This window comes from Arachis ipaensis, chromosome B09, assembly GCF_000816755.2.
Source record: "Arachis ipaensis cultivar K30076 chromosome B09, Araip1.1, whole genome shotgun sequence".
In the NCBI taxonomy this organism is placed as follows: domain Eukaryota; kingdom Viridiplantae; phylum Streptophyta; class Magnoliopsida; order Fabales; family Fabaceae; genus Arachis; species Arachis ipaensis.
Window position 1 is genome coordinate 143,762,500 of NC_029793.2, and position 12,863 is coordinate 143,775,362.

General features: G+C 38.9%; 2 protein-coding genes across 2 annotated transcripts in view; both read right to left on the reverse strand.

Moving 5' to 3' along the window:
* LOC107618700 (LEAF RUST 10 DISEASE-RESISTANCE LOCUS RECEPTOR-LIKE PROTEIN KINASE-like 1.1) lies at nucleotides 4,419-7,040 on the reverse strand. Its single transcript, XM_021111086.1, has 4 exons — nucleotides 6,071-7,040; nucleotides 5,945-5,986; nucleotides 5,609-5,869; nucleotides 4,419-5,530 (listed from the first exon to the last, which is right to left on the reverse strand). The coding sequence occupies exons 1-4, from the start codon at nucleotides 6,783-6,785 to the stop codon at nucleotides 4,650-4,652; spliced, it is 1,899 nt and encodes a 632-aa protein (XP_020966745.1). The 5' UTR covers nucleotides 6,786-7,040; the 3' UTR covers nucleotides 4,419-4,649.
* Nucleotides 11,290-12,863, reverse strand: part of LOC107618275 (LEAF RUST 10 DISEASE-RESISTANCE LOCUS RECEPTOR-LIKE PROTEIN KINASE-like 1.2) — a gene marked incomplete in the record, with an annotated part of 10,874 nt that continues 9,300 nt past the window's right edge. Inside the window, 2 exon segments of the mRNA XM_016320290.2 lie at nucleotides 11,290-12,590; nucleotides 12,673-12,863. Of these exon segments, the coding sequence (XP_016175776.1) occupies nucleotides 11,602-12,590; nucleotides 12,673-12,863 (1,180 nt within the window).

Consider the following 12,863-nt stretch of genomic DNA (forward strand, 5'->3'; position numbering starts at 1 on the left):
TAATTCTTACTTGTCCAAATTCTTCCATCTATTATCTTCCAACGCGTACCTCACGAGATCGTACTCGTAAACGGCAACCCGGGACTGATCACCCCGGAAAGCCAACGGAACCACAGCCATATCGAGCGGCTTCATAAATAAAACCACAAAGGTTCTAATCGGATTACCAACGCAAACGGCAAAACGGGCACAAGCAATAAGCCCGCCCCGAAAATACGGTAACGAAAATTAAACGCCAAGCAAGATAAACGATAATAATGGTAAGTCGACCAAGCGACCAGTTAAGCATAAAAGTAATAAACTCACAATGAAATGTTCAACAAATCCACACCAAACCAAAGTTACAAGAGATCACTTTCTAGGCATGTCAACAATCTTGCCGTCCTGGATCATTTTGAAGACCCCAATAGCCGATGTGTCGAAGTCGGGAGCCACGATCTTCACCTAGGCCTTCAGAGCATCCTCAGTCATGGAGATCGCGTTCTTCCCTTGCTCCTTGGTCGCTTTAAGCTTCTTCCTGAGCTCCTCGACCTCGGCTTTAGCGGCTTTAGCCAACTAAACGGCTTGGTCACGCTCCTTCTCCAAGACCGCCACCCGACCTTGAGCGGCATTCAGCTGGCTCTCCAGGGTCATCTCCCGCTCGGCTAAGCGGGCCACCGTCTCGTCGGAAGCCTTCAATTTCTCCGCGGCAGATGATGCCTTCTCCTCAGAAGCCTTGAGCTTCTCCCCCATCTCGGACAACTAACTCTGGAGCAGCTCGACTTGCACCTTGAAGTCATTGTTCGCCTTGCCTGAGGATTCAAGTTTCCTCCGGAGAGCCTGTATTCCCGACAACTCGAACTCAGCCTTTCGAGCTATCACGGCCCCCCGGAGCAAAGTCCGGTACATCCATCTCGCCTGTCCAGCCAGGTCGGTTCCATGAAAATGCTCCTCCGTCCCAGGGATCAGCTGGGAGTCAATAAACTTTGTAGCATCAAAATTTCTTTCCATAATGGTGAGAGTCCCTTCCGGGCTGGCAGACGCCCTCCGCTTCTTAGGGGTGTGGATAAGTTCCACATCATCATCTTCCTGATGGGTAGAGGACGAATGCCCACCAACGACCACCTCATCGGGAATGGGGTAAGCCTGCGCCCCTGCCGAGTTCTTCTCCGACATACCGGTATCCTGGGGAGAGGGCACAGCCTGATCCTCCTTCTCCCCGGAAGGGTCCCCCGACTTCCCGGCATCTCCCTCTTCGGCCTTCTCTTCATCACTGTCCTCGAAGAAGGTCTTCATCAAATTTTCAAGCCCCGTTACTGAGGCAGACATCTCCACTGCAGCAAACAAACAAACACATCAGTCGTTAGATCAAGTAAAACAAGCAATGATAAACAGTACAAGCACAAAACAAAACGACTCACGGATATAGCTCCTGGCAGCCTCCCGTTCACCCATGAGGAGATGGGGGTTCACGGGGTTCTTCCCAAAAAGAGCAAACAACACATCAGCTATTTTCTTATCTACAGGGGACATCCCTTTGTACGTCACCTTAATAAAAGACTTAGACCCCGCCCCAAAACTCCAATAAGTTGGGATGAGACGCTCCCCCTCTAACGATAACCAAAAGGGATGGCGACCTTTAGCAGGGCAAACTTTGAAGAATTTGTCTTTGAACCCATGGTAAGAGTCCTCAAACAGACCAAATATCCTCCGACCTTGGGCAGACCGGAAAGAAAGGAACCCTTTTCTCGCCTTCCCTTGTTTGGAGGGGTTGGTGAGGTTGAAGAAAAAGAGGAAGACATCCACTGACGCCGGCAGCTCGAGATATTCACAAACCATCTCGAAACAGCGGATAGAAGCCCAGCTGTTCGGATGGAGCTGCGACGGCGACACGGATATCCGATTGAGGAGCGACATCTGAAAGTCAGAGAAGGGTAGGTGAACGCCGACCTGGGTGAACATGGCATTGTAAAACCAGATCCAGTCAGCGACCCGGGGAGAACGGAGGTTGATCTCATACAACCGCTTGTTGGGGGCAGGAACGAAGGTCTCGTAGTTGGTCTCCTCGTCTGTCCCCCCACATAAGTACCCGGCTTGCCGGAATTCCGTCAGCTCTTCCAAATTCATCTGGTTAGGCGAGTCCTTTACGTCTGAGGTCACCCAGGCGTAGGGGTTGTAGTTTGCACCAGAGATAGAAGTCCGGGCGACGACGCGAGGCATACCTACAGTGGGGTACCACTCCATTAGTCTATGAGGTCGGGAGCCTGGATAAAACCCAGAAACCATGTTTACCCTACTCAACAGTTAAGATCAAGCATGGCCAAAGCTACATCTATCCCACAAGTCACCTAAAAACCTACCCTGGAATGGTACCCCTCCCCTAACATATCTACCTAGCATCGAAAGGCCACATAACAACAAATTCCAAACAAAACAGCAAGGACACTAAGCAGATACAACAAACACACAATAAACAGAGCAGAAAAGAGAGGGGCCAGAGGATTACCTGAATTCGTTGAAGCTGGAAGAATGAGAGGAAGATGTTCGAAGAAAACCGCAACAACACTCTAGAATTCCCAAGGGAAGAGGAAGGAGATAGCAAGGAAATGGAAGAAACAAGAGCGCAAAAGGAGGAAAAAATGGAAGGTAAACTATTTAAAACTACCACCCAGGAAGCGCGAAAGACTTGGGGGCAAAATAGTACTTACACGCAGGGTTTTTGCAACCCATTATGAGCATTTAATGCTCAGCGCAAAGAACGAAGCGGTAAGCGGTTGCTTCAGCAACCAAGAGACACGCGCGCAGGGGGCATGTCCCTTCCACGAGCGGCCGACCTAACGAGTATGAACGAAGCGAGAAGCAACACGCCGCTGATAGCTCCCATGACTATCATTGGCGCGTGGGGGAACTGTTACGGCCTGGCCCAAACCCCCTACGGTTTGGCCCGACCCGAGCGCCATCCGACCCGGACACGCGTCCCGCGACCAACCCGGACACGCGTCCCGCGACCAACCCGGACACGCGTCCCGGACAGTTCACGCATGGCTGTGAGATAACGTCCCTAAGAACGTGGGCCCGCCCTCCCACCTCTGCGGGACCTCGCACACCCTTGGCCGGTAGTCCACGACCTGGCGAGCCCCTACCATCTCCGAGGATTTCAACCCGAACCGTCCGGTAACCGACCTACCGAACAATAATATTGCTAAAAATATATAACAACAACAATAATAAGATGGTTTAATTATTTTTTTAGTTTCTATAATTTCACTAAATTTTTAATTAGGTTCCTATATTTTTTTTATCAATTGGTTTTTATACTGCTTTTAATTTTGTAATTATGTTCTCTTCATGTTAAAAATATTAAAATTAATATAATATGTTTACCAAAATACATGCGGTTAAAAATTTAAGTTTTTAATTATAAATACCTTCAATTTGCGAAGAAATATTCAGTTAACTCTAATATTTTTAATACTAGGAATGACTTAATTACAAAATTAAAGCAGTGTAGGAATCCAATTGAAAGAAAAAAAATTATATGGACCTAATTAAAAATTTGGTGAAACTATAGAGACTAACAAAGTAATTAAACCTAATAAGAATAATAATATCTAAATTGATGTCTTATTTTTTAGTAGAGTAGAGTGACAAATAAATTCTTAAAGATTTATACTTCAAACAGATTAGTTCTTATAAAAAATTAACAAAATTTTATGTAGATAATTATCTTTAAATTAATCCCTATAATTAAGATAAAATATTTTAATTTAAATTTATTTGTCTATGTTCACTATAGTGAAAGACTTTCTTAGTTTTTTTTTTTTCAAAAATTAATCTATTCAAAATATAAATTTGTAGAGATTTATTTGTCACTTTACTCTTCTTATTATTCAATTAATGACCAAACAAATATACTTGATATATAAACGTACGGACCTAAACAAATCAAGCCAACCCATTTGAAACTGAGAGAGAGAGAGAGAGAACTAAGGGGTCTAATATGGCCTTTTTCTAAAATTTTTAGTTGCTAATAGTATTAGTTTAATTATGTCATTTATTTCTACTTATTCCACTTGTTTTCCCCTCAAATTTAATATTAATTTGGGTGTGAAAATAACAGTATCCTAATCAAACACTATTTGTTAACCAAGTTGGATTAGCTCACTAGTCCGCTTAAATAAGTGTTGGAGATTTGAATCCCGTCTTATATATGTAGTAATTTATTGGCCAGCGATAAACTCTTAAATGAAACTCAATACTGCAGCTGATTAGTCCGTGACTTGCTCGGTTGAAGGATGTCGTGAGAAACAAAAAAAAAAAAAATCAAACACTATTTGTTATTTTGTTTAGTGTCTTCTTACCCCTATTCAGCTTTAATAATTGGTAAGAAGTCATCTTAAGTCATTCTGGTTTTGATTAGTTAAATATTGTGTAAGGTAAGCGCCAAATAATAAAGACTTGAAATGATATGATGCAACATAATCCGATCATCTTATCAACAAAAACAACAAATTAAATAAAATGTATGCTCGAAATATATGAAGAATCAAAGTGAGTGTTATGTACGGGACCAAGAATATGTAATAAATTAATAATGCAGTGAAGCAATCAGCATGATATATATCCACAAGCTATGGCTCTGTAACTCATATTAACCGCTGACATTAGACCTACTTGATTCTTTCAGCAGCATCATGCTGTTCAAAAATCGGGGATGGGGGTGTATGTACATGTGCCTCTACCTCTTCAGCTTCATCCTTAATCTTCCCACTTTCAATAATGATCAGCGCCCTTAAAACCTCATCCATGGAAGGCCTCAATGCCCTATCCCGTTGCAAACACTGAAAAGCCAATTCTGCCACGGAAACTATCATCCTCTTTACCTCACTATCCAAATCAAAACCAAGAGAAGGATCTACCAGCTCGCTAAATGCACTGTTTTGAATCTTGTTTATGGCTAAATCAGACAAGTTAATCTCATCCTTGTGCCTGTCCATATCAACAGCAGGCTTAGAAGATATAAGCTCAATGAGCACCACTCCGAAACTATAAACATCACTCTTGCTAGTAAGCTGGTAGCAGCGGTAATATTCAGGGTCAACGTAGCCTGGAGTCCCTTGTGGTGCTGTGGAGACATGGGTTACATCACTGGGGAAGAGTCTTGAAAGGCCGAAATCCGCAACCTTAACACAAAAATGGTGGTCAAGGAGAATGTTATTGGTTTTAACATCACGATGAATGATGTCAGAGGCATGGAGATATGACAATGAACTTGCAGTCTCAATGGCAATCTTCATCCTTATGTTCCATGGCAGTGTTTCACTCCTTGCTAAATCACCATGGAGATGAGCAGCAACAGTTCCATTTGAAACATACTCATACACAAGCAATAATTCTCGACTGTGGCGTGAGGTGCAACCATAGAGGGACACAAGGTTTCTGTGGCGCATGCCAGTAAGGATCTCAATTTCGTTCATAAACTGTTCCATTTTCCTGTAGTTGTGATCATAGAGGCGCTTCACAGCAACTTCCCGTCCATCTCGCAGTTTTCCTGTTTTTGTAAGAGATCATTAGTTTATTTAATAATCTCTATAAACATTAAATCAAGCATGTTATGTATAGGAATTACCATAGTAAACAGTTCCAAAGCCTCCATGTCCAACTTGGGTGGAGTGATGGAAATTATTTGTAGCTTCACTGAGCTCCTCGTGAGAGAAGAGAGGGACTCCAAAGTAGTCCCTTCCGCTTTCTGGGTCTGCATTTCTAGAGAGATCATTCAAATCACTGTGTGTGCTTCTTGATTGGTATTGAAGATCTGAAGGACCATGTTTTCGTCTAAACAAGTATACAAGGATCAAAATGCATAGCAGGGTGACACCAACACCTAAACCTGTGGTGGAGAAATCCAATATCTTGATCTTAATCTTGACAAATCTTTAAAGATTCAAGAGTGATGTAATGTTACCTATTCCGAGTCCGATCTTCAAGGCTTTATTGCTCTTGGGATCTGCAGATGAAGTGAACTTTACAAATTAATTAAACTAACGCAGTAAAGCTAAAAAGATGCTATAAATAATGGTGTTAATGTTACCTAAGTGGCAGTAAAAGTGGTTATTGTTGTCAAGTCTACAAAGGCCTCCTCTGTGATTGAAGCAGTCATCACAGTCATGAGATAATACTATTTCAAGAACCATCTCAGCAGAAACGAAGGACAAAACGTCTTTGGTATTGGTGGAGTCTTTTGAAGCAAACTGGACAACCGAGCAGCCGGAAAAAACTCCGGCCGCCTCTTGATCAGGATTGGTATTGGATCTATCATAATAGATTTCATAGCCGTAGGAGACGCGGCATCCTAGATTAACATAATTGGAAGGGGGCTTGGTACTAAGGTTGTGATTGCATTTGAAGAGAGTTACATTGTACTTGATATACATAGACAAAAATGGAGAAGGTGGAGGAAGGGTGTAATTATTGTGCAAAGTGTCACATTTGTTGTGATCCAAACTTGTGTGGAAGCCATCATCATAGATTGTAATGATCTTATTGGTCTCAACTACAGCAGTAAGGTTCACGCTTTTGCTATTGTTGCCAAGTTGGATCAATTTTGGTGAAGTAGCACTGAGGAGGCAGCCTTGAATTGGTAACAACCCACACTCAGGATGCTCTGCCATGGTGAATGGGTACCGGAAAGTCCCAAGTTTTCCACAAGTAAAGGAGCTTGGACAGTTTTCATGGTTCCCAGCAGTAACAATCAGTAGAATGAGAGAAAACAAGAAGGAAAAGAACAAGAAATGAAGTGGAGCCATCCCCGTATGACCAACATAAACAACTAGTTTTAACTTTTGAGTCTTAGTGCTATGTTCACAATATATAAATGTATCACTTTGTCTAAAACAGCAACTTTGATACGCAATTTGACTTGAAAAATGGGTATGGAAGACTCTATGAAAAGTAGAACAGAGTAATCTATGTTAATCAAACATCAACAATAATGACCCACCAAATCTTTCCCACATTTTTTTTTAAAAGCTTTTGACCAAAACACCACATGCGCACAATCACGGAAACTCACTCATCTTATACACCCAAATACATGTACTTTCGTTTGGTTTCGAAATCCAAAATTAGGTTCACAAAATAAAAGTGGATTCATATAATAATAAGATTGGCAAAAACGCGTGCTGAATTGACATAGTCATGTGTTGCATTGGAGCCTGGAGTTCCCATTTATTTGGCATTGGTGGTAACGGTATAAGATCTAGTCTATTGTAATTCATTAGCCTGCTTTATGAAGACAAAAGACAGAATTAAGAATATCTTAGCACTTTACTAACATTCCTTTTCAGCCAATGCTTACTTAAGTTTTCCTTTGTGAGGCCACAATACGAGGGGCGGTGCATACGTATCTAGTCAAGTCAAGCCAGGAACACTGGCCAAACAAGAATTTAATGTAAAAAGGTACGTAGTGTCTGGTATTGTATTATATTATTGCATGTCATTTTTTGTTACATTATTATTTATTAACAACAATATCTGTTGAGTTTGGAAAATTTGTATCTAATTAAAATGATGATCAAATATTATTAAAATATTAATTAAAAAATTATTAAATTATTATATGTTTTCAATGGGTTATTTGATATTTTTGTTAGTGTGCAGGAAGAAAAATAAAATTGTTATCTTGGTATAAGTGATGAAAGTCCAGTTTGGTTACTAAACATATTTAGTCCAATAATAGTTGTTCTTTGAGTTAATACTCAAAATGACTCCTAAATTTTGACCTTTGACGCAATTTAGCCCTTAAATTTTTAATTGACTTAAATTATACCTTGAAATTTTGACCCGTGTCTTAATTTGGCCCTTCCGATGTTTTCCGTTACCGAAAAGCTGACTTGGCAATTTTAAATGACACGTGGCACTATAATGGTTAAATGACATGGCCAAATTTTTTAAGGCATCAATTTAACCCCTCACAATTTGAACATAAAAACTAGCGCAGTCCCAATTCCCCCAAATCGTAGTAGTTAATGTGTGTCCTAAGTACACATGATAAATTTATTATTAAAAAATTTTAAATATTTTCATTTCATAAATATAAAATAAATACATGAAAATTTTAAATTTTTTCATTTTTTCAATAAAAAATTTATTAATTTATAAACTTAACATGTCTCTTTAAGACACAAAATAGATAAACTTTTATTTTTATTAGTAACAAATAATATGTATATTTAACATACTATTTATACATTTGTTCTAAAATTTTAAAAGAATCTTTGAAAAATTATTTAAAAATCACATAAAAAAACTAAAATTCGATCTCTTGCAAAATGAAAGAGAAAGAATGCAGATTTCTGTAGCTCACTCTTGACATCATACTGCTACATATAAAAAAGTTAAAAGTTTTCAATATTTTTATTTAATAAATATAAAATAAATACATGAAAAATTTAAATTTTTTCATATTTTCAATAAAAAATTTATTAATTTATAAACTTAACATGTCTTCTTAAGACACAAAATAGATAAATTTTAATTTTTGTTAGTGACAAATAATTTTTGTATTTAACATACTATTTATACATTTATTCTAAAGTTTTAAAAGAATCCTTAAAAAATTATTTAAAAATCACATAAAAAAACTAAAATTCAATCTCTTGTAAAATGGAAGAAAAAAAATGCAAATTTCTGCAACTCGTTTCTGACATCCTGCTACATATAATTTGAAGTTCAATTCCATTTTGCGGGGATCTTTCACAAAGTGGGTATGTGCATTTTCTTTTTTGATGACGGACATGTGCATTTTGACATCTCTTTTTCATTATGAGTATTTTAGGAATTAAATATTTTAAATATTTATTAAAATGAAAAAGGCGAATATCATATTATGAAGTACCATTAACATGGAAGACAAAACAGCGTGGGTTTAATCAGGTACTACTCTGAGAGAACTCTACTACGCAATTGCGAATAGAAACAAGGTTCATGGCTTCTCTGCTGGGAGTTGCGCTACAATTGGCATTGGAGGACACTTGAGTGGAGATGGATTTGGCAACCATCTTCAGGAAATATGGCCTAGCAGCTGATAATGTGATCGATGCACAGATAATCAATGTTAATGAGACGATACTGAACAGAAGAACAATGGGGAAAGATCTGTTTTGGGCCATAAGAGGCGGATGAGGTTCAAGCTTTGGTGTCATCACAGCATGGAAGATCAAGCTTGTCCAAGTTCTATCAACAGTTACCATCTTTAAGGTTTCAAAGAATCTTGATGATGGTGGTTTTGAGATTTTCACCAAGTGGCAAATTGTTGCTCCAAAGCTTCCTGCAAAACTCTTCCTACGATTTGGGAGAATTGGGGATGCGCTAGGTTTTATGTTCAAATTGTGAGTGGTTAAATTGATGCCTTGAAAATTTTAACCATGTCATCTACCCATTACAGTGCCACGTGTCATTTAAAATGGCCAAGCCAGTTTTTTTGTGGCGGAAAACATTGAAAGAGCCAAATTGAAGTACGAGTCAAAATTTCAAAGTACAATTTGTGTCAATTAAAAATTTAAGAACTAAATTACGTTTGGAGTCAAATTTCAGAAGTCATTTTGAGTATTAACTTGTTGTTCTCTTTAAGTGGCTAAATATTAAAAGAGAAAGGAAACCAAAGGAGCCCAAGTCTCTCAAGACCTAATATTAATTGTTCACTTCATGTGGCTAAAAGGCAAAGAAACTCAAAGTGGCCCAAGGATTTCAAAAGCATGCTTCGTTGCTCCATGCCTTAGTTATTTTCAACTCAATTAACTTTATTCCTTAGTAACCAAAAGTCTGACACGTGACTTTATGCTTGGTAACTGAAAGCTAAAATTCAATTGAGTTTAATGTGCTTTGAAAGCTTCACATGTCTTGGGGAATAGAAGTGGGAATTCAATTTGATTTAATTCCACTTAATGCTTCCACCAAAAGCTTTCTTCCTTATCTCTTCTCTTTCTTCTCTCTTTGTATTCGGTCACTTCAATCAGAAAAAAAGAAAATAGAAGTTATGAAGAGAAGTAAAGTTACAGTAAAGCATAATGGAAGAAAAAGATAGGAGGAAGAAAGCCTATGAAGAAGGAAGATCCAAAGCAAGGCATGGCAAGATCTTTGCCATTGAAGACAAGATTTGAAGAGCTTCAAGATTTTTCTTGTCGAAAATAGAAGCAATCCGCCTCTATCAGAGAGAAAGATCTCAGTTGCAAAAGTTCATTTCAATTTTTGTTTATCAGAGAAGGAAGCTAGCCTCTGAAGCTACGGATAGGAAGAAGCAAAAATGGAACGAAAGAAGCACTCCTGGGTCAAAGATTCATCAAGGGTTGGAATTTATTCTTGGGGCCAAAGTCAAGACGAAAGGCTCAAATTGAAGAAGTTTGATGAAAAGGGTTGAGAGAGGTACATGCATGTTGGTTCTGTTTCGGTTTTCTATCTCTCTTCTCTCTGTCCAAACCGCTGCTACTCTGAGTTAGAGAAGAAGTTGCTTGGTTGAACCGGTTTTAACCTTGGAAGCTTCCCCTTCTATATTAAGGGTGAACGGCCAAGAGTTGAGATAAAGGAGAGAAAGCACAGAGTTCTCATAACTACCCAAGCTTCCTGAGTTCTTCTCCTTCAATGAGTTTCATTCTGTTTTCTTTTTCTTAGTGTTGTCAGTCTAGGTCTCATGATAAAAGGCAAAAATAGTGAGATTTGTAAAAAAAGCCAGTGAGAGAAAAAAGGCAGTGATCAATACTAGAGAAAAAGTCATAAATGTCTCAGAGTTTCTTTGTACATCTATATGTTGTGTTTCATGATCCTGTGGGAATTCCTTGCAAGTTGGGTTAGCACTTTACGGTTGAAAACTTGGTAGGAGTTCAAGTCAAGTTCAGATTTGGGAATAGAATCTAGATTTGTCTCAGATAGGATTGGGTAGATCCTAGAGAAGAATTGGTGTTTGTAATCTGATGCTTATAGTGAAATTCCGTCACTATTGTGATAGAGACTGGATGTAGGCTGCATTGTACTTAGCAGTTGAACCAGGATACATCTGGGTATGATTCTCTCTTTCTCTTTTACTCCTATTCTATTTCTGTTGCGTTGGACAAAAATTTGAAAAATATCTCCTAACCCATTACGAGACAAAAAGAAAATGTCTCTTGACTTGTTATGAGACAAAAGCAAAATTATCTCCTAAAATTTTTTAAAAAAAAACAAAAATCAATATTCAGTAAAAAATGGCTAAAATTCAACCTCATTTCTCTTAGCCACTGATTACCATCAGTAATAATAACAATATGAAACGTGAAAAAACATATACAATTTTCTACACTTAAATATTGTTCCAACGGAGCAAAATTATAGATGTACATCCGCATAAGGATATTGCAATATTCGAACGCAATGCTTCCATCTGCCTTTCAATTTAACTCTGCTTAATTACAACGGGCCGTTTAATATTAACCAATGAACATCCTATTAAAAACTACTGTACAAGTAGATAAAAAAAGAGAGAGATGATGATCCTTTGACACAATGAGTTACAACTAAGACTTGAAAGCTTATATATATAGTAAAAATGGAGTATGAACAATTGGTAACAGAGTAGTACTATATGATTAACTAAGCACTGATGCTGGGCGTGGTGCATTTACTTTCCCAATTATCAGTGACAGTGATTGGTGAAGGTGGTGGTATCTTCATATGCTTCAATAATCCAACTTCATCCCATTCAGGTGATGGTGGTGGAAGTGAATGTACAATCTTATTGTGAGAAACTTCATTACCATCAACATCAGCTTCCTCTTGAAGCTCTGCATGATCCTTGCCACTCTCAATCTTCTTCAGTTCATCCAAGACTTCATCCATGCAAGGTCTCAACTCCTTGTCTCTTTGCAAACACTGAAAAGCCAACTCCGCCACCGAAACTATCATTCTCCTTACCTTATTGTCTGAATCAAAACCGAGAGAACGATCAACCAAGTCAATAATTGCACTATTTTGAATCTTCTTCATGGCTAGATTTGATAAGTTAATCTCATCCTTATCCCTGTTCATATCAACTGCAGGCATGGATGATATTAGCTCAATGAGCACAACTCCGAAACTATACACATCACTCTTGCTAGTAAGCTGGTAATTCTGGTGATATTCAGGGTCAACATAACCAGGAGTCCCTTGTGGCGCGGTGGATACATGGGTTGCGTCCATGGGGAATAGTCTTGAAAGGCCAAAATCTGCAACCTTGACAGTAAAGTTATGGTCAAGGAGAATGTTGTTGGTCTTCACATCACGGTGAATGATGTCAGAAGCATGAAGATAAGCCAATGCAGTAGCAGTCTCTATGGCAATTTTGATTCTTGTAGACCAAGGTAGTAAGCTGCGCTCGGCTGATTCGCCATGGAGATGACAAGCAACCGTGCCATTAGAAATATATTCATATACAAGCAGCAGTTCGCGGCTGTGGCGCGAAGTGCAGCCATAGAGAGACACAAGATTTTTGTGTCTCAAACGTGTTAGGATCTGAACTTCATTTATGAATTGCTCTACTCTCCTGTAGTTGTGTTCATACAAGCGCTTCACAGCAACTTCTCTTCCATCTTGGAGTTTCCCTGGGTTTTAATTATCTAAGCATAAGTTATGGAGCACAAATTTAGTATATAAATTAGGGAGGGCAGTATCTGAGTAACCTACCGTAGTAGACAGTGCCAAAGCCTCCATCTCCAAGTTCTTTGTTATGGTCAAAGTTGTTTGTTGCTTCTTTAAGATCCTTGTAGGAGAAGAGTGGAACTCCGAGGTAAGCAGCACCATTATCTAGGTGTGGATTGGAAGAGGAATCAGAATAAGAGTATCTTGATTCAATGTGGCTGCTGCCTGAGTTGCCA

What these genes read in the sequence shown, in the direction of transcription:
- LOC107618700 (XM_021111086.1), bottom strand. Translation starts at nt 6,785, where the DNA reads ATGGCTCCACTTCATTTCTTGTTCTTTTCCTTCTTGTTTTCTCTCATT. An exon ending in CCACTTTTACTGCCACTTAG is followed by an intron (nt 5,987 to 6,070) that starts GTAACATTAACA and finishes CTTCATCTGCAG; the next exon opens with ATCCCAAGAGCAATAAAGCC. An exon ending in GAAGATCGGACTCGGAATAG is followed by an intron (nt 5,870 to 5,944) that starts GTAACATTACAT and finishes TCTCCACCACAG; the next exon opens with GTTTAGGTGTTGGTGTCACC.